Source organism: Scyliorhinus canicula, chromosome 6 (genome assembly GCF_902713615.1).
Source record: "Scyliorhinus canicula chromosome 6, sScyCan1.1, whole genome shotgun sequence".
NCBI classification, from domain to species: Eukaryota; Metazoa; Chordata; class Chondrichthyes; order Carcharhiniformes; family Scyliorhinidae; genus Scyliorhinus; species Scyliorhinus canicula.
The window spans coordinates 10055058-10077168 of NC_052151.1; the positions used below are offsets into that span (position 1 = coordinate 10055058).

The following is a 22111-nucleotide window of genomic DNA, read 5'->3' on the forward strand; positions in this document are numbered from 1 at the left end:
GCGGTCTGGAGGAATTTTTGGAGGTTTGCGTCGTGGTCCTGCTGATCGTGGCCGCAGATGGTGACGTTATCTAGGTACGGAAAGCTGGCCCGCAGTCCGTACCGGTCAGCCATTCGGTCCATCTCTCGCTGGAAGACCGAGACCCCATTAGTGACGCCGAAGGGAACCCCACAGGAAGTGATTGAGGCGGCCATCTGCTTCGAACGCAGTGTATTGGCGGTCTTCCGGGCAGATGGGGAGCTGGTGGTAGGCGGACTTCAAATCCACTGTGGAAAAGACTCGATACTGTGCAATCTGATTGACCATGTCAGATATGTGTGGGAGGGGGTACGCGTCGAGCTGCGTGTACCGATTGATGATTCGACTGTAGTCAATGACCACTCTGTGCTTCTCCCCAGTCTTCGCTACCACCACTTGAGCTCTCAAGGGGCTGTTTCTGCCCTCAATGACCCCTTCCTGCAGAAGCCGTTGGACCTCCAACCTGATGAAGGTCATCCTGGGCACTGTACCGTCTGCTCCTAGTGGCGATGGGTTTGCAATCCGGGGTGAGGTTGCAAACAGGGAAGGTGGATCGACCTTCACGGTCGTGAGGCCGCAGACGGTGAGGGGGGTAGGTGTCCGCCGAATTTTAAAGTTAGGCTTTGGAGATGGCACTGAAAATCCTGGCCGAGTAGCAGGGCAAGTGGGGGAAGACGGAGAGCCGGAGGTTGCAAAACTCTACGCCTTGGACGGTGAGGGTCGCGATGCAGTACCCCTGGATTTCAACGGAATGGGATCCGAAGGCCAGGGAGATTTTCTGGGTGACAGGGTGTGTCGGGAGGGAGCAACGCCTTGCCGTCATGGGGTAGATGAAGCTCTCGGTGCTCCTGGAGTAAAAGAGGCAGGTCGTCTCGTGCCCATCGATCTTCGCCGTCGCGTTTGCGAGGTTGTGAAGCCGGGACTGTTCCAGGGTGATAGAGACGAGCTGCGGCAGATCATAGATTATCATAGAATTTACAGTGCAGAAGGAGGCCATTCGGCCCATCGAGTCTGCACCGGCTCTTGGAAAGAGCACCCTACCCAAGGTCAACACCTCCACCCTATCCCCATAACCCAGTAACCCCACCCAACACTGAGGGCAATTTTGGACACTAAGGGCAATTTATCATGGCCAATCCACTTAACCTGCGCATCTTTGGGCTGTGGGAGGAAACCGGAGTACCCGGAGGAAACCCACGCACACACGGGGAGGATGTGCAGACTCCACACAGACAGTGACCCAAGTCAAAATCGAACCTGGGACCCTGGAGCTGTGAAGCAATTGTGCTATCCACAATGCTACCGTGCTGCCCCGCTGGGAGGTCCCAGGCTGGTCAGCGGCGGCGGAGGTAGCAGCAGGTGTTGAACGGCCAGACGAGCAGGGGTCCTGAGGCGCCATCCAAAATGGCGCCGAAGATGGCGGCACCCATGGGACGCACATGGCGGGCGGCATCAAAGATGGCGGTGCCCACGGGCCGCACATGGATTGCAGTGAGGAAGATGGCGGAACCCACGGGCTACACGTGGCTTGCGAAGGGGAAAATGGCGACGCCCCTGGGTCGCACGTGGGGGGTGTAAGAACGCCGTGCCTGGAAACAGCAGCGACCGACCCCCGGGCCTGGCAAACAGCAACGAAGTGGCCTTTCTTCCCACACCCGTGCAACGCTGCCTGGGGTGTTTGTTTTGCCTGCAAAAATAACACTTGGGCCCCCCAGAGTTGGCTGGCTGCTGCGCGGCGCAGGCTTGCGGTGAGCTGGAGTCGACAGCTGGTGGGGCCCACAATGCCCACGAGGGTGCCTCGCGGTTGGGGGCGTTACGGGAGGCCACTTCTAACGAATTAGCTAGCTGCCTAGTTCCCACAAGATCAAGCGTACCCCCTTCCAGTAGCCACTGGCGGTCGTACGCAGACTTCATTCCCGTGACGTAAGCGTCTCGAATTAAAAGTTTGGTGTGCTGGACTGCCGAAACTGCCTGGCAGTCATAGTTCCTACCTAGGATGTGCAGGTCACGCCAGAAATCGTCCAGAGAATCCCCGGGGCGTTGCTGAATAGTGGCCAGGAGGTGCCTGGTGTATACTTAATTCACTGGTCGAACGTAATGTCCCTTCGGGAACTCCATCGCTTCGGAGTAGGTGGTTGCATGCCGGAGAAGGAAAAAAATGTCAGGGCTCACCCGTGAATAGAGGACTTGGAACTTCTGCGAGTCCGAGGGTTCTTCAGCGGCTGTTCTGAGGTAGCTTTCGAAGCAGGCTAGCCAGTGGTCAAAGGTGGACGTAGCGTTGGCTGCGTGAGGCTGCAGGCAATCAGGCTTGATGCGGAGATCCATCGTTTAAAAAAATCTTGGCCAATAAATTGATGCACCATCAATTACCACAAGACGCGAATGGTGGAACAATCAAGGCTTTATTGAACAAGATGTTGTGCCTCCTGTAGCTGGAACAAGAATGGCTGCAGCGCCGGAGAGCACACACTTTTATACGCTGCCTGCTGGGCGGAGCCATCAGGCAGGGATTTACCATTGTACCTCAAATAAATGGGCAGTGGCGTAATACATATAATATACCACTAGTGGTGACTACCACATTCACCCTCTGTTAAAAGTGATTTACCATTGTACCTCTAATATACGGGCAGTGCTGTAATACATATAATATGCCACTAGTGGTGACTACCACAGTGAAATTTGAAACACAGATCAGCCATGATCTTACTGAATGAAGGAACAGACTCACGGGGCTGGCTAGCCTTCTTCTGCTCCTATTTAGACTGTTTGTATACTCTGAAAATATGCACACAGTATTTGTTATTAATGAACGGTTAATATTCAACTATGCAAGATTTTGAACCTCTTCATGAGACTTAACAAACAAATAATAAAAATGTCACTATTTCCTTATCTCAATTAATGTCATTTTGTGATACCAATTATCACTGCTAGAGCAACAGATTTTGCTGACTAGTTCTAACAAGAAAATGCAATAATATTTTTGATAAAATAATAAAAATATAATATCTGTTATTGCTTTCAGATAACTGACTTGCGCGAGATGCACATAGATCTGGCAGTAGGAGAGATCGCCAGACATATTATAATCAAACTACCAGAAGATCATGCTTTAACTTTGGAAGAAGTGCTGAGATTCAATGAGGTAACAATGCTATCTAGAGTTTTATACCGACTAGCCAAATCTTGTGGCTATTGGGCCAGTGAGACCCTTGTGTCACAATTTTTCACGAAGGCTCGCTGCATCTTGTGCCATTAAGGACCTTAGGCCATTGGCAAGCTTTCCCCTGGGATCAGGGATTTCAGGTCCAGATGTCCTGCCCACTTATAGCTGCCAGCCAATCAGAGACCAGAAACTCTTCTCAGCAGCCTACTGGGTAACCATGGCTTTTGCCAACACTACATCCATCTTGATCTTGGATCGAGGAAGGACCTAGACAGAGATGAATGAGTATTTAAATTGGCAAGTCATATTGCAGCTGTATAGAACCTTAGTTAGGCCACACTTGGACTATAGTATTCAATTCTGTTCGCCACACTACCAGAAGAATGTGGAGGCTTTAGAGAGGGTGCAGAAGAGATTTACCAGAATGTTGCCTGCTATGGAGGGCATTAGCTATGAGGAGAGGTTGAATAAACACGGTTTGTTCTGACTGGAACGACGGAGGTTGAGGGGCGACCTGATAGAGATCTACAAAATTATGAGGGGCAAAGACAGAGAGGATAGTCAGAGACTTTTCCCCAGGGTAGAGGGGTCAATTACTAGGGGGCATAGGGTTAAGGTGCGATGGGCAATGTTTAGAGGAGATGTACGAGGCAAGTTTTTTTACACAGAGGGTAGTGGGTGCCTGGAACTCGCTACCGGAGGAGGTGGTGGAAGCAGGGACGATAGTACCGTTTAAGGGGCATCTTGACAAATACATGAATAGGTTGGGAATAGAGGGATACGGACCCCAGATGTGTAGAAGATTTTAGTTTTGACGGGCAGCATGGTCGGCGAAGGCTTCGAGGGCTGAAGGGCCTGTTCCTGTGCTGTACTTTTCTTTGTTCTTTGTTCTTTGTTTGAATGATGCTTGGGCTGGGGTGAGGATATTGAGGGGATCAGCAGCAAGGGCTTGAGGATGACTTTTAGCAACTCCCACTAGCCTTCTTCTGCTCCTATTTAGACTGTTTGTATTCCCTGCAAATATGCACACAGTATTTGTTATTAATGAACAGTTAATATTCAGCTATGTAAGATTTTGACCTCTTCTTGAGACTTAACGAAAAAATAATGAACATCCCTTGAGCCTTTAAAAAGGGGCCCATCCTCTGGGAGTCTGCAACCAGACATATAAGCCGACATGGCAGGACCCTGCCAAATGATGCCCATGACTGGGCATTAATTGAGGGCCTCTTTTGTGGATAGTGTGGAGGGTCCCGAATGATTCCCAAGCTGGTTATCAGCCCGTTGAACTAGTTCATGGATGCTCCATCTATCACCAAAAATGTCCTGCTATGGCAACTGAACCCAGAGCTTCTAGCCCAGAGTAGGGATGCTACCACAGCTCCAAAAGACACCCTCTCTTCAAATGAATGAGCATTGAGAAATATTTGGATCAATCAATTTAGATATTTTTATTCACCATATTTTCATCATTTTCACCACACAAAAGAGAAGCAGAAACAAAACAACCCCAACAACTAAAAAAAGAAAACAGCCCCCCCTCACCTGCACCCGCCCCCTCAACAACCAACTTCCGAAAGTGCATAATAAATAAACCCCAAGAATTGGAGAGCCCCTCCTTTTCCCCCTCCCCTTTATCTCAAGCCTCATCTTCTCCAGAGTCAACCACTCATGCAGGTCCACCCGCCACGCTGAAGCACAGGGTGGAGAGGCTGACCTCCACCCCAACAGGACCCCCTACGAGTGATCAGCAAGGCAAAGGTTAAAACATCGGCCCCCACACAAACCTGTAACTCGGGCCAATCCGACACCCGAAAATGGCTTCTAGGGGACTGAGCTCCACATCCACATGGAAGATCCCCGAGATTCCACCCGCCAAAACCTTTCCAACTTTGGGTAGGACCAAATCATATGAATGTGATTTGCTGCGCTCCTCCCACATCGCTCAAAGGCATCTGCTACCCTTTCAAACAGCCGACTTATCCTCGATTTTGTGAGGCGAGCCCTATGCACGACTGTATCAACCCCAGCCTACGAGGTTGATGCATTTACCCTCCGCAGCACCTCACACCACTGTCCCTCTTCCATCATCTCCCTCAGTTCCTCCTCCCACTTCACCCTAATCCCCTCGATAGCCACCCTGTCCTCCAGGATCATCCCATTGATCCCCAAAACAACCCCTCTTTCCAGCCCTCCCGCTGACAGCATCGCTTCCAGAAACGAGGATGCCGGCGCTATCAGGAAAGTCGGAAAACTTTCCTTGCGAAATTCCAAGCCTGAAGATACCTAAACCATTCCCCCTGCGCCAATCCACACTTCTCTCCGAACTCCTCCAACTAGAATAGCCAATGTTGTTCCTTTGTTTAAGAAGGGTAGCAAGGATAATCCAGGGAACAACAGGCCTAAGTGAGAGGCAGCATGGTTTTGTGAAGGGGAGGTCGTGTCTCACTAACTTGATAGAGTTTTTCGAGGAGGTCACAAAGATGATTGATGCAGGTAGGGCAGTGAATGTTGTCTATCTGGACTTCAGTAAGGCCTTTGACAAGGTCCCTCATGGAAGACTGGTACAAAAGGTGAAGTCACACGGGATCAGGGGTGAGCTGGCAAGATGGATAGAGAACTGGCTAGGTCATAGAAGGCAGAGAGTAGCAATGGAAGGGTGCTTTTCTGATTGGAGAGCTGTGACTAGTGGTGTTCCGCAGGGGTCAGTGCTGGGACCTTTGCTGTTCGTAGTATATATAAATGATTTGGAGGAAAATGTAACTGGTCTGATTAGTAAGTTTGCAGACGACAGAAAGGTAAGTGGAATTGCGGATCGTGATGAGGACTGTCAGAGGATACAGCAGGATTTAGATCGTTTGGAGACTTGGGCGGAGAGATAGTAGATGGAGTTTAATCCGGACAAATATGAGGTAATGCATTTTGGAAGGTCTAACGCAGGTAGGGAATATACAGTGAATGGTAGAACGCTCAAGAGTATTGAAAGTCAGAGAGATCTAGGTGTACAGGTCCACAGGTCACTGAAAGCGGCAACACAGGTGGAGAAGGTAGTCAAGAAGGCATACGGCATGCTTGCCTTCATTGGCCGGGGCATTGAGTATAAGAATTTAGATAGACCACACTTGGAGTATAGTGTTCAATTCTGTTCGCCACACTACCAGAAGAATGTGGAGGCTTGAGAGAGGGAGCAGAAGAGATTTACCAGGATGTTGCCTGGTATGGAGGGCATTAGTTATGACGAGAGGTTGAATAAACTAGGTTTGATCTCACTGGAACGACAGAGGTTGAGGGGCGACCTGATAGAGGTCTACAAATTTATGAGGGGCATAGACAGAGTGGATAGTCAGAGGCTTTTCCCCAGGGTAGAGGGGTCAATTACTAGGGGGCATAGGTTTAAGGTGCGAGGGGCAAGGTTTAGAGGCGATGTACAAGGCAAGTTTTTTACACAGATGGTAGTGGGTGTCTGGAAGTCGCTGCCGGAGGAGGTGGTGGAAGTAGGGACGATAGTGACATTTAAGGGGCATAGACATGTATTGACAAATACATGAATAGGATGGGCATAGAGAGATACAGAGCCAGGAAGTGTAGAAGATTTTAGTTTAGACGAGTGTTGGAACCAACAATTCTACGGACACATGCTTGTAGGATTAGAATAGCGGTTTTAATATACTTACAACAGAGCCAGCCTGTTAGCCGTTGGACTTTCGGTGAACTGGCCGGCTGACCCTGTGGCACTGATCTTTATACAGCAGCTCCCAGGGGAGGAGTCCTGGGCGGAGCCAAGGGAGAAGTCCCGTACAACTCTCGAGCATTCCCAGAGCTACTCCCCCTGGAGGTCAGGTAGTGCAACTGCACTTACAATATAAACACATATATGTATACACATACTCGTCGATGATGTTGAGGAAATGTTCTTGTTAGTGGAGGGGAGTGGCCCTTTGAAATCGATCGCAAGGCGTTAAAAGGGCCTAGAAGCCTTGACCAGGTGGGCCCTGTCTGGTCTATAGAAGTGCAGTTTGCACTCCGCACAGATCGGGCAGTCCCTGGTGACCGCTTTTACCTCCTCGTTGGAGAAAGGCAGGTTTCGTGCTCTGATGTAGTGGGCGAGCCGGGTGACCCCTGGATGGCAGAGGTCTACGTGGATGGCTTTCAGACGGCTGATCTGCGCGCTGGCGCATGTCCCGCAGGATAGGGCATCCGAGGGCCCGTTGAGCTTCCCCGGTCGATATTTAATATCGTAACTATAGGTGGAGAGTTTGATCCTCCACCGTAAGATTTTATCATTTTTTATTTTGCCCCTTTGCGAGTTGTCAAACATAAAGGCAACCGATTGTTGGTCGGTGATGAGGGTGAACCTCCTACCTGCGAGGTAGTGCTTCCAGTGACGAACAGCCTCCACGATGGCTTGCGCTTCCTTCTCGACAGAGGAGTGTCGGAGTTCTGAAGCGGATAGGGTACGGGAGAAAAATGCAACGGGCCTCCCTGCCTGATTTAAAGTGGCTGCTAGAGCTACCTCTGAGGCGTCGTTCTCAACCTGAAAGGGAGTGGATTCATCCACCGCCCGCATGGCTGCTTTGGCGATGTCCTCCTTGATGCAGCTGAAGGCCTGGTGCGCCTCAGCAGACAGGGGAAATCGTGTGGCCTTAAAGAGTGGGCGGGCTTTGTCCGCATATTGAGGGACCCACTGGGCGTAGTATGAAAAGAACCCCAAGCACCGTTTGAGGGCCTTGGAGCAATGAGGGAGAGGGAGTTCTAAGAGCATGCGGTCCGGGTCTGGGCCAAGGACTCCGTTCTTCACGATGTAGCCGAGGATGGCCAGTCTGTTTGTGCGGAAAACGCATTTCTCCTTATTATAAGTGAGATTTAATTTCTGTGCCGTTTAGAGAAAACGGTGGAGGTTGGCGTCGTGGTCCTGCTGGTCATAGCCGCAGATGGTAACATTGTCCAGATACGGAAACGTGTCCCGCAGCCCGTACTTGTCTACCATTCGGTCCAATGCTAGTTGGAACACCCAAACCCCGTTGGTGACGCTGAAGGGAACCCGGGGGAAGTGGAAGAGGCGGCCATCGGCCTCGAATGCCGTGTAGTGGCGGTCCTCCAGGCGGATTGGGAGCTGGTGGTATGCAGACTTCAGCTCCACCGTGCAAAATAGCCGATATTGGGCGATCTGATTAACCATGTCTGCAATTCTGGGGAGGGGGTACGCGTCTCAGAGCGTAAAGCGATTTATGGTCTGGCGAAAGTCGACGACCATGCAAAATTTTTCCCTGGTCTTGACGACCACCACCTGAGCTCTCTAGGGACTATTACTGGCCTCTATGATCCCCTCACTGAGCAGCCGTTGGACCTCCGATCGGATAAAGACCATATCCTGTAGGCTGTAGCGCCTTCTGAGAGTAGCTACTGGCTTGCAATCTGGAGTGAGATTGGCGAAGAGAGGAGGGGGGGAGATGCGCAGCGTGGCTAGGCTGCAGATAGTGAGTGGGGGCAGGGGCCCGCCGAAGCTGAGGGTGAGGCTCTTGAGGTTGCACTGGAAATCCAGGCCTAATAAGAGTGGCGCTCAGAGGTCGGGCAGGACATAAAGTTTAAATCTAGAATAACTAGCACCTCGAATTGTGAGCGTAGCGACGGTGCGTCCTTGGATTTGGACTGAGTGGGAGCCCGAAGCAAGGGCGATAGTTTGGCTCACCGGAAAAATAGAAAGCGAACAGCGTCTTACCAGTTCTGGATGTATAAAGCTCTCGGTGCTCCCGGAGTCAAAGAGGCATGGCGTGCTGTACCCGTTGATCTGGACCTCCGCCATCGAACTTCGTAGGTGCTTGCGGCGGGATTGATCCAGGGTGACCGCTTTGAGTTGCGGGCCGCGTGGTGAGTGCCCGGGGAAGTCGTATTCTTCAGATGAGCTTTCTGAGCATGCCGATGCAGATGGGGCCCGTGGATCGCACGTGGTGAGCGGCGAGGAAGATGGCGGCCCCCATGAGTCGCACGTGGCCGGCCGCATGGTGGGGGTTTGCCAAGATGGCAGGCCCCATGGATCGCACGTGGCGGGAGGGGGCGGAGTCGGGGCGTAGGCCGCAGCGTTTCGGGCCCCGCGGGCCCGCTGGTGTTGGGAGCGATTTGTTCTCTCTGCAGGGGAGTTAAAAACTGGGGCCCTTTTCGCGAGGCACACTCTGGCATAGTGGCCTTTCTTCCCGCAGCTGTTGCAGGTCGCGGATCGGGCTGGGCAGTGCTGCCGTAGGTGCTGGCTTTGGCCACAGAAATGGCAGGCTGTGGCAGCTGAGTAGCTGGCTGGAGCAGCTGAGTAGCTGGCTGGGGCAGCAGAGTAACTGGCTTTGGCGGCGTGGTAGCTGGGGGGCCGAGCGGCACAGGCCTGGGGGGACTGTTGATCGGGGGTCCACGATGAGGTTGCGGGGTCCGCGGGAAACGACGTGAGGCTGCGGAAGGAAACTTCGATAGTGGTAGCAGCCTCCACAGTAGTGTCTAATTCCTAGGCCCCCTTTTCTGGCAGCCTTTAGTTAGACCTAAGGCCCGCTACGAAAACGTCCCGCACAGCAAGCTCCCTATGTTCAGCCGCAGTAACGGCTTGATAATTACAGTCATTGGAAAGATTGTTCAATTCCCTTACAAACTCGGCAAGCGTTTCTGTAGGCCGCTGACGGCGAGTCGTAAACACGTGGCGTGCATAAACCTCGTTAATGGGCCTAACGTACATTTTGTCTAATATTGCCAGCGCTGTGGTGTAAGAACCGGTTGGATTCAGCTGTGTGGAGATTCTGTGGCTTACCCTCTCGTGCAGTAGGCTGAGTTTTTGTTCCTCCGTTGTTCCGGCGGTGCTGGCTTCTGCCAGGTAGGCTTTAAAACATCTCAGCCAGTGAGAAAAAATTTCCTTCGCCTCTGCATTCTGCTGGTCAAGTTCTAGGCGTCCGGGCTTGAGACTGCTTCCATGATTTCTTCGACTGCTTCCTAAGTATATTAAATTGTTGGAACCAACAACTCTATGGACACGTGCTTGTAGGATTAGAATAGCGGTTTTAATATACTTACAACAGAACCAGCCTGTTAACCGTTGAACCTTCGGTGAACTGGCCGGCTGACCCTGTGGCACTGATCTTTATACAGCAGCTCCCGGGGGGAGGAGTCCTGGGCGGAGCCAAGGGAGAAGTCCCGTACAACTCTCGAGCATTCCCAGAGCTACTCCCCCTGGAGGTCAGGTAGTGCAACTGCACTTACAATATAGACGCATGTATATACAGGTTATAATCCGGTGTGAATCACGTTCACCACAATGGGCAGCATGGTCGGCACGGGCTTGGAGGGCCGAAGGTCTTGTTCCTGTGCTGTACTTTTCTTTGTTCTTTGTTCCTCCAGTCTCGCGAATCGTCCCACAAGAAACAAATCCTTATTTCCTTGATTTCCCCCTCTCATCTCATCAATCTTCCCCGGCTCAAACCCATGATCCCCCTAATTGGCATCCCCCCGACTCGGCCACCAGCTTAAAATGTTGTTTAAATTGCCTCCAAATCTTAAAAATGCCACCACCACTGGACTCACTGAGTACTTTCCTGGAGCCATCGGGAGCGACGCATTTGCCTGCAACCTGACCCCCTACTCTGAGCCCTCCTCCATATTAACCCATTGGGCCTCTCCCTCCTTGGTCCAGCTCCACATCTTCTCCCCATTCGCCGCCCAATAGTAGTACAGTAAGATTGAGGGACCTCGACCACCCCCCACCACCATCTGTCGCCCTCTCTGCAAGCCCACCTTCATTGTCCAGGCCACCTTCATCTCCTCTCCTCGAATAAACAAGGAGATCATTTTGTCCACTCCCTGAAGAAGGTTTTCCGTAAAAAGACCGCAGGCACTGCAATAAGAGCAAAAATCGCGGTAATACATTTAACTGCCTGCACTCGGCCCGCCAACGAGAGAGGGAGATTGTTCCACCTTAACAAATGGCAACCAGCCCCCCCCCATCCAACCATTTTATTCCCGCCTGGGAAACCATGAAATACTGGCTCTTGCCTGGGTTCAATTTGCACCCCGAGACTGTCCCAAATCTTTGAAAAAACTCCATTAGACTCTCCACCGATGTGCTTGGTTCTGAGATGTATAATAACAAATGATCAGCATATAAGGATACCCTATGCTCCATCCCCACCCCCCTCCACAATCCTGAGCACTTTAGCACAATGGCCAAGGGCTCTAAAGCCAGAACAAACCACAAGGGGGACATAGGGCACCCCTGCCTCATACCCTAGTACAGAACAAAGTACTCCAAATTCACTTCATTAGTGTGACTGCTCGCCATTTGCTCTTTGTACCAACAGCCGTACCCACGAACTGATTCACGATCAATTGTACAAAGACTAAGGTTGGATACAACTGTGGCTTTATTGCAGTAAGATGTGTGGCCTCCCAGCTAGCAAAATGACTGCTGAATAGAGGACACGCTCCTCCTATTGGGTGGAGCCAGCAGGCAGGGGCTACCGCCGAACCTGTAGTACAGGTCCTACCTGACATCACCTAATACAGGTGTAACAGTGGTTTACCACATCACCCCCTGTTATAAATGAGTCCGGCGGGGGTGGGACAGAAGTATATACAGTAGTGAATTTATGTACAGTGTTCTATCAGGGAAAAGAGAAAAAAAAGTCCTTTGAAATTCCTGTGCCAGTTAGAAATTCAACCAGTCTGGTGCCTTGACGTTCCGCTGGGAGCGTCGTAGCGGTGGCGGCGATGTCGATGCTGGCCTGATGTTGGATGGCTCCGGGAGTGTGCCGAAATCCTCTTCATCCTCTGGCGTGGGCAGGGGAAGGAGGGATGGTCCTGGTGGGGTTAATGTTGGGAGCGCTGGGGGAGGGGAGGGTGGCGCCGGGCCGGAGAAGTGTGTATGGGTGGAACCTGCTGGTGCGAGGTCCCTGAGGGAGACAGTATCTTGGCAGCCGTCGGGGTACGCCGCGTAGGCATACTGGGGGTTGGCATGGAGCAAGTGCACCCTATCCACCAATGGGTCCGCCTTGTGGAGTCGGACGTGCCTACGGAGCAGGACCAGTCCTGGAGCTGCAAGCCAAGTGGGGAGCGACACCCCGGATGTAGACTTCTTGGGGAAGTCAAAAGGACGTTCATGGGGTGTGTTATTTGTAGCGGTGCATAGTAGTGACCGGATGGAGTGTAGTGCATCAGGGAGGACCTCCTAGCCAGCGAGAGGCTGGGAGGTTCCTGGACCGTAGGGCCAGTTGGACGGCCCTCCATACCGTCCCATTCTCCTTCTCTACCCGCCCGTTTCCCCGGGGATAATAGCTGGTCGTCCTGCTGGTGGCGATACCTCTGCTGAGCAGGAACTGACGTAGCTCATCACTCGTGAATGAGGATTCCCTGTCACTGTGGATGTAGGCGGGGAAACCGAACAGAGCGAAGATTGTGTTTAGGGCTTTGATGGCGGTGGCAGACGTTATATCGGGGCATGGGATGGCGAAGGGGAATCTGGAGTACTCATCGACCACACTGAGAATATGCGTGTTTCGGTCGGTGGAGGGGAGGGGCCCTTTAAAATCCACGCTGAGGCGTTCAAAGGGGCGGGAGGCCTTCACCAAGCGCGCAAGGTCCGGCCGGTAGAAGTGGGGCTTGCACTCTGCACAGATCTGGCAGTCCCTGGTGACTGTCCGTACTTCCTCGACGGAGTAAGGCAGATTGCGAGCCTTGTCAAGATGGTACAATCGTGTGACCCCCCGGGTGACAAAGGCTGTCGTGTAGGCCCTGGAGTTGGTCTACTCGTGCGCTGGCACATGTACCTCGGGATAGGGCGTCTGGGGGCTCGTTGAGTTTGCCGGGGCGATACAAAATCTCGTAATTATAGATGGAGAGCTCGATTCTCCACCGCAAGATTTTATCGTTTTTCATCTTGCCCCGCTGCATGTTGTTAAACATGAAGGATACTGACCGTTGGTCAGTGAGGAGAGTGAATCTCCTGCCGGCCAGATAATGCCTCCAATGCTGCACAGCTTCAACGATAGCTTGGGCCTCTTTTTCGACGGATGAGTGCCGAATTTCTGAGGCATGAAGGGTGCGGGAAATGAATGCCATGGGTCTGCCTGCCTCATTGAGGGTGGCAGCAAGTGCGACGTCTGACGCGTCGCTTTCTACTTGGAAGGGCAGTGTCTCCTCTACTGCGTGCATCCCGGCCTTGGCTATATCAGCTCTGATACGGCGAAGGCCTGTTGTGCCTTGGCCGTAAGAGGAAAGTAGATGGACTAAATTAGTGGGCGGGCCTTGTTGCATAGTTTGGGACCCACTGTGTGTCGTAGGAGAAGAACCCTAGGCAGCGTTTGAGGGCCTTGGGTCAGTGGGGGAGGGGATCAGGTCGGGATCAGGACCCAAAACTCCGTTCTGGACCACATAGCCGAGGATGGCTAAGCGGGGTTGTGCTGAACACGCACTTCTTGTTGTAGATGAGGTTGAGGAGAGTGGGGGTGTGGAGAAATTTGGCAAGGTTGGCGTCATGGTCCTGCTGATCGTGGCGTTGTCTAGGTACGGGAAGGTGGCCCGCAAACCGTACCGGTCGACCATTCGGTCCATCTCCCTTTGGAAGACCGAGACTCCGTTGGTGACGCCGAAGGGAACCCTGAGGAAGTGATAGAGACGACCGTCCGCCTCGAAAGCAGTGTATGGACAGTCCGATTTACGAATGGGGAGCTGGTGGTAGGCAGATTTGAGGTCTATCGTTGAAAAGACCCGGTACTGCGCAATCTGACTGACCATATCAGATATGCCTTCCCGAAGCAACCGCTGGACCTCGGACCTGATGAAGGTCTTGTCCTGGATGCTCTACCGTCTGCTCCTGGTGGCAACGGGTTTGCAATCCGGAGTTAGATTGGCAAAGATGGAGGGTGGGTTGACCTTTAGAGTCGTAAGACCGCACACAGTGAGGGCTGGTAGGGGCCCGCCGAATTTGAGGGTAAGGCTCTGGAGATTGCACTGGAAGTCCAGGCCTAGTAGTAGTGCAGCGCAGAGATTAAGAAGGACGTAGAGACGGAAGCCGCTGAATTCTATGCCCTGGACCGTGAGAGTGACGGTGCAGAACCCCCGGATCGCGACGGAATGGGATCCGGAGGGCAGGGAGATTCTTTGATTGGCGTGGTGGACCGCGAGGGAGCAGCGCCTTACCGTATCCGGGTGGATGAAGCTTTCGGTGCTCCCGGAGTCCAGCAGGCAAGAGGTCACGTGACCATTGATTCTCACATTGGTCGAAGCGGTGGCCAGGTTGTGCGGACGAGACTGGTCGATCGTCACTGAGGCGAGCTGCGGTTGGTCGTCGCTGGTGTCAAAGATGGAGAGCGTGGGGGGCCCAGGTCGTGGAATGCTGTCGGTATCCATGCCCCGTGGGGAAGACAAGATGGCGGCGCCTGAAGATCCTGCGGGGGACAAAATGGCGGCGCCCATGGGCCGCCCGTTGCGGGGACTGGACAAGATGGGCCCATGGGTCGCACGTGTCCTGAGGGGGGGAAGATGGTGGCACCCACTGGCTGCTTGCGGCCCTGGGAGGGGACGATGGCGGTTCCCACTGGCCGCGCATGGCCCCGGGAGGGGAAGATGGTGGCGCCCACTGGCCGCCCGTGGTCCAGGGACCAAGATGGCGGCGCTCATTGTGTGTAGGTCAGGGGTAAGGAGGCGATAGCGGTGACTGCGCGCCCCAGACACACCGTGGCGAAGTGCCCCTTTTTGCCGCAAGCCTTCCAAATGGCAGTGCGGGCCGGGCAGCATTGGCGGGGGTGCTTCTGCTGGCCGCAGAAGTAACATCAGGGACCCCCGGGGTGCTTGGGTTGGCGTGTGGCGCAGGCGTACTGGCTGGGTGAAGCCCCGGCTGGGGCGGCCATCTGTGGGATCCACAAGGCATAGGAGGGGTGGGCTGCGCGGCCGGAGGGGTAAGCCTGAGCATTACGTGAGGCGACCGTCATGTAGAGTGCTAGCTTTTTAGTCTCAGCTAGGCCGAGCGTGGCCCCTTCTAGCAGTCTTTGGCGTATGAGGTCCGACCCAATCCCCGTTACAAACGCATCGCGCATAAGAAGGTTGGAATGTTCGGTGGCCGTAACGGCTTGACAGTCACAGTCCCAGACGAGTGGGGTTAGGGCCCGCCAGAAGTCTTCTATGGACTCGGGCAGCACGGTAGCATTGTGGATAGCACAATCGCTTCACAGCTCCAGGGTCCCAGGTTCGATTCCGGCTTGGGTCACTGTCTGAGCGGAGTCTGCACATCCTCCCCGTGTGTGCGTGGGTTTCCTCCGGGTGCTCCAGTTTCCTCCCACAGTCCAAAGATGTGCAGGTTAGGTGGATTGGCCATGATAAATTGCCCTTAGAGTCCAAAATTGCCCTTAGTGTTGGGTGGGGTTACTGGGTTATGGGATTATGGGATAGGGTGGAGTTGTTGACCTTGGGTAGGGTGCTCATTCCAAGAGCCGATGCAGACTCGATGGGCTGAATGGCCTCCCTCTGCACTGTAAATTCTATGATTCTATGACTCACCAGGGAGTTGAGAGCGAGTGGCGAATACGTGCCTGGCGAAGAGTGTGTTTGTTTTCTGTGCGTAGTTTTCTTTGAGGAGCACCATGGTGTCTGCGTAGTTCGGGGCGTCCTGGATCAGCGGAAACACGTTGGAGCTCAACCTTGAGTACAGGATCTGTATCTTCTGAGCCTCCGTCGGTGGGGTGGTCGCTGAGTTGATATAGGCCTCGAAGTAAGCTGGCCAGTGATTAAAGTCCTTTTTGGCGTCGCTTGATTGCGGATCCAGCTGCAGGCGATGTGGTTTGATTCGGAGGTCCATCTTTTAGAAAATCTTACTGCAATGAATTGATTCACGATCAATTGTACAAAGACTAAGGTTGGATACAACTGTGGCTTTATTGTAGTAAGATGTGTGGCCTCCCACAGCAGCTGGCGAAATGGCTGCTGAATAGAGGACACGCTCCTCCTACTGGGCGGAGCCAGCAGGCAGGAGGTACCGGCGAACCTGTAGTACAGGTCCTACCTTACATCACCTAATACAGGTGTAACAGTGGTTTACCACACGAACCTCGGCCCAATTCCAAATCTTTCCAATACCGCCATCAAATAACCCCACTCAACTCGATCAAACACCTGCTCTACATCAAGTGCCACCACCACCTCCATTTCTTTTCCCTCCCCTGGAGAGAGGATCACATTCAGCAAACTCTTAAGTTCGAGAACAACTGCCTTCCCTTCATGAACCATGTCTGATCCTCCCCAATCACCTTCGGGAGAAATTCCTCCAGCTTTGCTGCCTTTGATAATATCTTGGCATCTCCATTCATTAGGGATATGGGCCATACGACCCACACTCCGCTGAGTCTTTATCCTTCTTTATCAGCAGGGAAATCAAAGCCTGCCCCATCGTCTGGAAAGACACCCCTGCCCATCGCAACCTTGAACATTCCCACCATCAGTGGTGCCTGCTTATCTTTCAATGTCTTATAGAATTAATCTGGGAACCCGTTGGACCCCCCCCCCCCCCCAATCTCCCCTGCCTGCATCCTCCCAATCGACTCCTTCACCTCCTGCTCCTCCAACGGCCCCTTCACGCCTGCTCTATCCTCTTCACCCAACCTCGGGTACTCCAACCCGTCCAGGAACTCCCTCATCTCTCTCTCCTCCCCCATTGGATCCGACCTATATAACTTCTTATGGAACTCTTCAAATACTTTGTTGATTTGCTCCGGGGCCACCAGCAGCTTCCCCATCTTATCCCGCACCTGAACTATCTCCCTCGCCACTGCCTCCCCCCGGAGCTGGCTGGCCACCATATTCCCTGCCTTCTCCTGTGCTCATAGACTACCCCCCACACCCTTCTGAACTAGGACACTGCTTTCTCTGAAGACCACTGGTCGAACCTTGCCTAAAGCTCTGTCCTCTTGGCCAAGAGGGCATGTCCGGGTCCCCCGCATACATCCCATCCACCTCCAGAATCTCATGTATCAATTTTTGGCTCTTCTTTCTCTCCTCCTTGTCCACCTTAGCCTCGAACAAAATTGCCTCCCCCACCTCACTACTCCCTTCAGAGCCTCCCAAACCACCGACTGCAAAACTTCCTCTGTGCAATTAAACCCCACATATTCCTTGATCACCTTCCCAATTTTATTGCAAAAACTCCGACCCTCTAACAACCCCACATCCATTCTCCTCCCTGACCTCGGTGCCATCCCCTTCACCAGAACCACATCCACGCAATGCGGAGCAAGGTCCGAAATCACTATCACTGAATACTCTGACCTCCTGACCCCAGCCAATCGCGCCTTCCCCACAATGAAAAAGTATATTCTCGAGTGCACTCTATGTACCGGGGAGAGAAATGAATACTCCCATTCCCTCGGGTGCAAGAACCTCCACGGGTCCACTCCTCCCATCTCTCTCATGAGCCCAGCCAGTGCCTTCACGCCCGCTGACTGGGTCAGTGAGCGCGTCTGAGACCTGTCTGCCTTTGGCTCTGGAACCATGTTCAATCCTCTCCCACTATCAGCTCATGGGTATCAAAACAGGAATGGCACCCAGCACCCTTTTCACAAACCCTGCATTGTCCCAGTTGGGGCCACATACACTTGCCAGCACCACTAACCCCCCCTCTAACACCCCCAGCACTATTGCGTACCTGCCTTCCTAGTCTGCCACCTCCTTCTCCATCTGAAACCTCCTCTCTTTACGCTAATTCCGCTACCCCCCCCAAGCCCTACAATCGAACCCAGAATTGAAAACCTGTCTCACCCAACCCTTCCTAAACGTCACCTGATCTGTCACCCCTAGGTGGGTCTCCTGCACGTCAGCCTTTGAGCTCTTTAAATGTGTAAAATCCCTCAACCTCTTCACCTGTCTCCCTAACCCCCTCACATTCCATGTTGCTAATCTGACCGGGGATCTCTCACCACCCTCTTCCGCCCCTCCCCCCCCTCCCCCCAACCCAACCTCCTCCTAACCTCCATCATCATAACCCCGGGCCCTGCCCATCGTGCCTGCCTGGCCCCATCCCTCTGTTGCCATCGAAACCCTCGCTCCCAGAATACCTTCATTCACTTCCTCTTGAAAACACATCTCCCAGTATCGATCCAATCCCCCCACATTTCACACCACACAGGCCCATCGAAACCTGTTCGACCAGGTTCCAATGACAGCGGTCCCTCCCCACAGCACACTCTCGTTTACTAGCCAACCTTTGTTTACTAGTGTGGGCTAGTGCCCTGGGCCCTTTCCTCCAATTCCCTTCCGGTCCCTGAAAACAAAGATAAATAAAAATAACCCAGTGCAAAAAACTGTACCCCAGAAAACTCCCATAGCCCCAAAACCCAATATATTCATACCCAACTGTAGCCAATAATGAAGGGAAACTAACCTTTCCCATTAACCAGCCAGAAAACCCAAATCTTTCCCTCAGAAATACAGAACAAATAAACAACCTGAAATGGGAGATAAAGGCTGTACCCAACATTTAACCCCCTCCCTTCAGTTCAAAGCCAAACCCCAGTCCCACTTCTCATTTCAACCCTTCAGCCTTCACAAATGCCTCCGCCGCCTCCACCGTCTCAAAGTAGAAGTCCCTCAAGTTGCATCTCACGCATTGCCGGGTAGACCACGCCAAACATCACAGCGTTGCTACAGAGTGCCGCCTCTGCCTGACCGAAGGCTGCCCGCCTTCTCAGCAGTTCCAGAATTCAATCCTGGTATATTCGAATAAGAATTCCTTCCCACTTCACCTCACGCCTTTGCTTCGCCCAACTCAGGACCTTCTCCTTAACATGAAACTTGTGCAAACAAATGATGAGCTTCCTTTGCAGTTCATTTGCCTTCGGCTTGGCCTGAGCGACCGTTGAGCCCTTTCTAGCACGTACAAGGAGGGTTCTTTCCCCTCCTCCAACAACTTCGCCAACACCTTCACGAAGTACTCAGTCGGCCTCGGCTCTCCACCAACTCAGGCAAGCCCACAATTCGTAAATTCTGCCACCTCGACCTATTCTCCAGGTCCTCCACGAGTCCTTTGTTGGCCTCCCCCACCCCCCACAGCCCCTCACCCATCGAGGTGAACTGGTTACTATGCTGCGACAGAGATTCCTCCACCCCCTTCAACGTCACTCTTTGCTCCCGTACATAGGCCAATGTGTTCAACACCGCCGCCTTCACCAGGGCCATCGCCTCTTCCACCCACTCCTTCATCGCAGCCATCATCTCCTTTCGCATCACCTCCATGTGCTTGGCAAACTGCCTCTCAAATTCTTCAGCCATCATATCAGTGAGAGTCGCCACTGTGAAGGGCACGGTCCCACCCAACGACCCAGCCTCCGACATCTTTCCTACTGCCAGACTGACCCGTTCATTCCACGGTGAACTTTCATTTGCCCCTTCTTTCCAGCGGCTTTTTTTTGGGTCTGAGACATTCCCCACCTTCCTAATGCCTTCCTGCACCAGCTTATTCAAAAACTGCCCTGGAACCAGGCATTAAACTCCAAAAACAAGAGCCTCGAGCCGGAGCTACCCAATGACCGACTTCCACTGCATGTCTCCACCGGAAGTCCCTCAGCCAAAAACATTTATAACAGGCAAACTTTTTTTGTAAATTTAAATTTTTCAAAATTATTCACAAAGTAGATGACTGAGCGCAAAGTTGTCTGGCAGGATTCTCCATTTCTGAAACTAAGGGCGTGATTCTCCCTTTCCCGATGGCGATTTCGTAATCAACGATTGGGCTAAGGATCTATTTTTGCAACTGAATCAGCGGCGGCGCCTGTTTGATGCGGGTTGCACATGTTCTGTCCCTTCAAAACGGCAACATTGCGGCGCGCGCTAAACGCCGTTGGGATGGCCTCAGGGTGTCACTTGAAGGCCCTTTCCCAATGTTCTGCCCCCCACGGCGTGGGGGAACGTGTGATCAAAGTCATGCGGGAACCCATCATGGCAGCTGCGGATTATGGCGGGTGAAAGCCGGGGGTTTCGGCGAGGGCTGGGGGTCTGGTGGGGCGTAGTGTGGGGGTGAGGAAGGGATGTCCAGGGGGACACTATCTAATAGGTCAGCGCGACGCACGGCCTGTGCCTTGTTGTACGGCGCGACTGCTGCAAGTCATCGCCGTGCGCATGGATGGCTACGGACCCGGCAATTCTCCCACCGTGTATTTCGTGGAGGCCGGGCGTTTTGCATGGCATGGCTGCTAGCCCCTCACCTGTCAGAGGATCCCACATAAAACGCCACGGATCCTCAAAATCGGAGAATTTAGGATTGTTGATTGTTGATGCCAATGTGAAATCGATGGACTTTCTCGACAGCAAAACTGGCGCCACACTTGGACTGATTCTGTCTGCTACTGCTAAGGGGCTATCACTGGTGCCACGTGGAACTCAATCAATTCTCATGAGAAACGGTGCCAGATTCACCGGTTTCACGATTGACACTCAGGAGGCTGACAAGCTGCAGCTGCGTAGACACACATCACTCCCCCCACACACCATCCCAGCCAACAAGATGGCAGCAAGATGCGCAGCCTCACATTTTGCAGACGCAGAGTTGGAGACCCTCCTGGATGCCATGACCCTGCCCGGGAAGGAGGCAACCAGCCGCCATCGTTCATTGTTTCTGGGCGCAGGTGGCAGAGGCGGTCAGCGCCATGGGCAACATAGTCCAAACCGGCCAGCAGTGCAGAAAATACTGCACTACCTCCTGGGTGGCCAAGGTGAGTAGGCAGCACTGTGCCCCTGGCACCAACCCCGCCTGACACACCCATACCCTTACACATCCAAGCTGGAGGGCGACCAAAGCTCCACCCTGTCCACATGCCGGTCCCCATACCGGTCACCATGGCCGCATGCCCTAGCCACTGAGGCCACCAGCCACCGATCCCCTGGTGTGCATGAGTCGGACTGTCTAACACTGTCATCTTCAGTGTTTTCACCCTCCCAGGAGCAGGAAAAGACAGGAGTGGAGCGCTGGACTTGCAGCCCCTCACCATGGCTGAACAGAGGGCCCTGATCGACAGCCCGGAGGAAAGGGAGGTCGCCGAGATGGAGCTCAGCTGCGTTCTAGGAAGTGAGATCCCACTTAGTTGCGTTTCCCCATGACAAGTGTGTCAACCCCCAACACCAGCCTCACCCCAACACCATTCTCACCCCCACACCACCCTCACCCTACACCACCCTCAACCCCACACGACCCTCATGCCAACACCACAAACCCTACCCACTCACCCATTCCCACTCTCCCCCCCCCCTCCAATCCCTTGACCTGTGGTCTAATCATGTGTCTCTTCATGCGTCTTGCAGGACTTGCTAGGGATAGGGCGGATCCATTTGGCATCCCCCGCCCCAGCCAGTGCCACAGCTGGAGTCCCCCGCTGTGAGCCGAGCAGTGACAAGGAGAGCAGCTTGGACGGCAGCCTTCGACCCAAGACTCGACCCGAGCTCGGGTTGGAGGATGACAGTGATTTTCCGTCACAGCTGTCTCCAACACCCTACCGTCCCAGAGACACTCGCCTCGGTTGGGCACATTAGTCATGAGGCTCCTGGGACACTATCTGGCGCTCACCACCCTGGCACACGGTAGCATAGTGGTCAGCACAATTGCTTCACAGCTCCAGTGTCCCAGGTTTGATTCCCGGCTTGGGTCACTGTCTGTGCGGAGTCTGCACATCCTCCCCGTGTGTGAGTGGGTTTCCTCCGGGTGCTCCGGTTTCCTCCCACAGTCCAAAGATGTGCAGGTTAGGTGGATTGTCCATGATAAATTGCCCTTAGTGTCCAAAATTTCCCTCAGTGTTGGGTGGGGTAACTGGGTTATGGGGATAGGGTGGGGGTGTGGGGTTGGGTAGGGTGCTCTTTCCAAGAGCCAGTGCAGATTCGATGGGCTAAATGGCCTCCTTCTGCACTGTAAATTCTATGATTCTATAATAC

At 53.3% G+C, this 22111-nt stretch overlaps 1 protein-coding gene across 6 annotated transcripts in view; it reads left to right on the forward strand.

Annotated features, from left to right (window-relative positions):
* LOC119966976 (dynein heavy chain 8, axonemal-like) overlaps positions 1-22111 on the forward strand; it is a 1648910-nt gene that overhangs the window by 599458 nt on the left and 1027341 nt on the right. For all 6 annotated transcript variants that reach the window (XM_038798944.1, XM_038798946.1, XM_038798947.1 and 3 more), the window contains one exon: positions 3047-3166. In XM_038798944.1, the coding sequence (XP_038654872.1) occupies positions 3047-3166 (120 nt within the window). The remainder of the gene's footprint in view (positions 1-3046; positions 3167-22111) is intronic.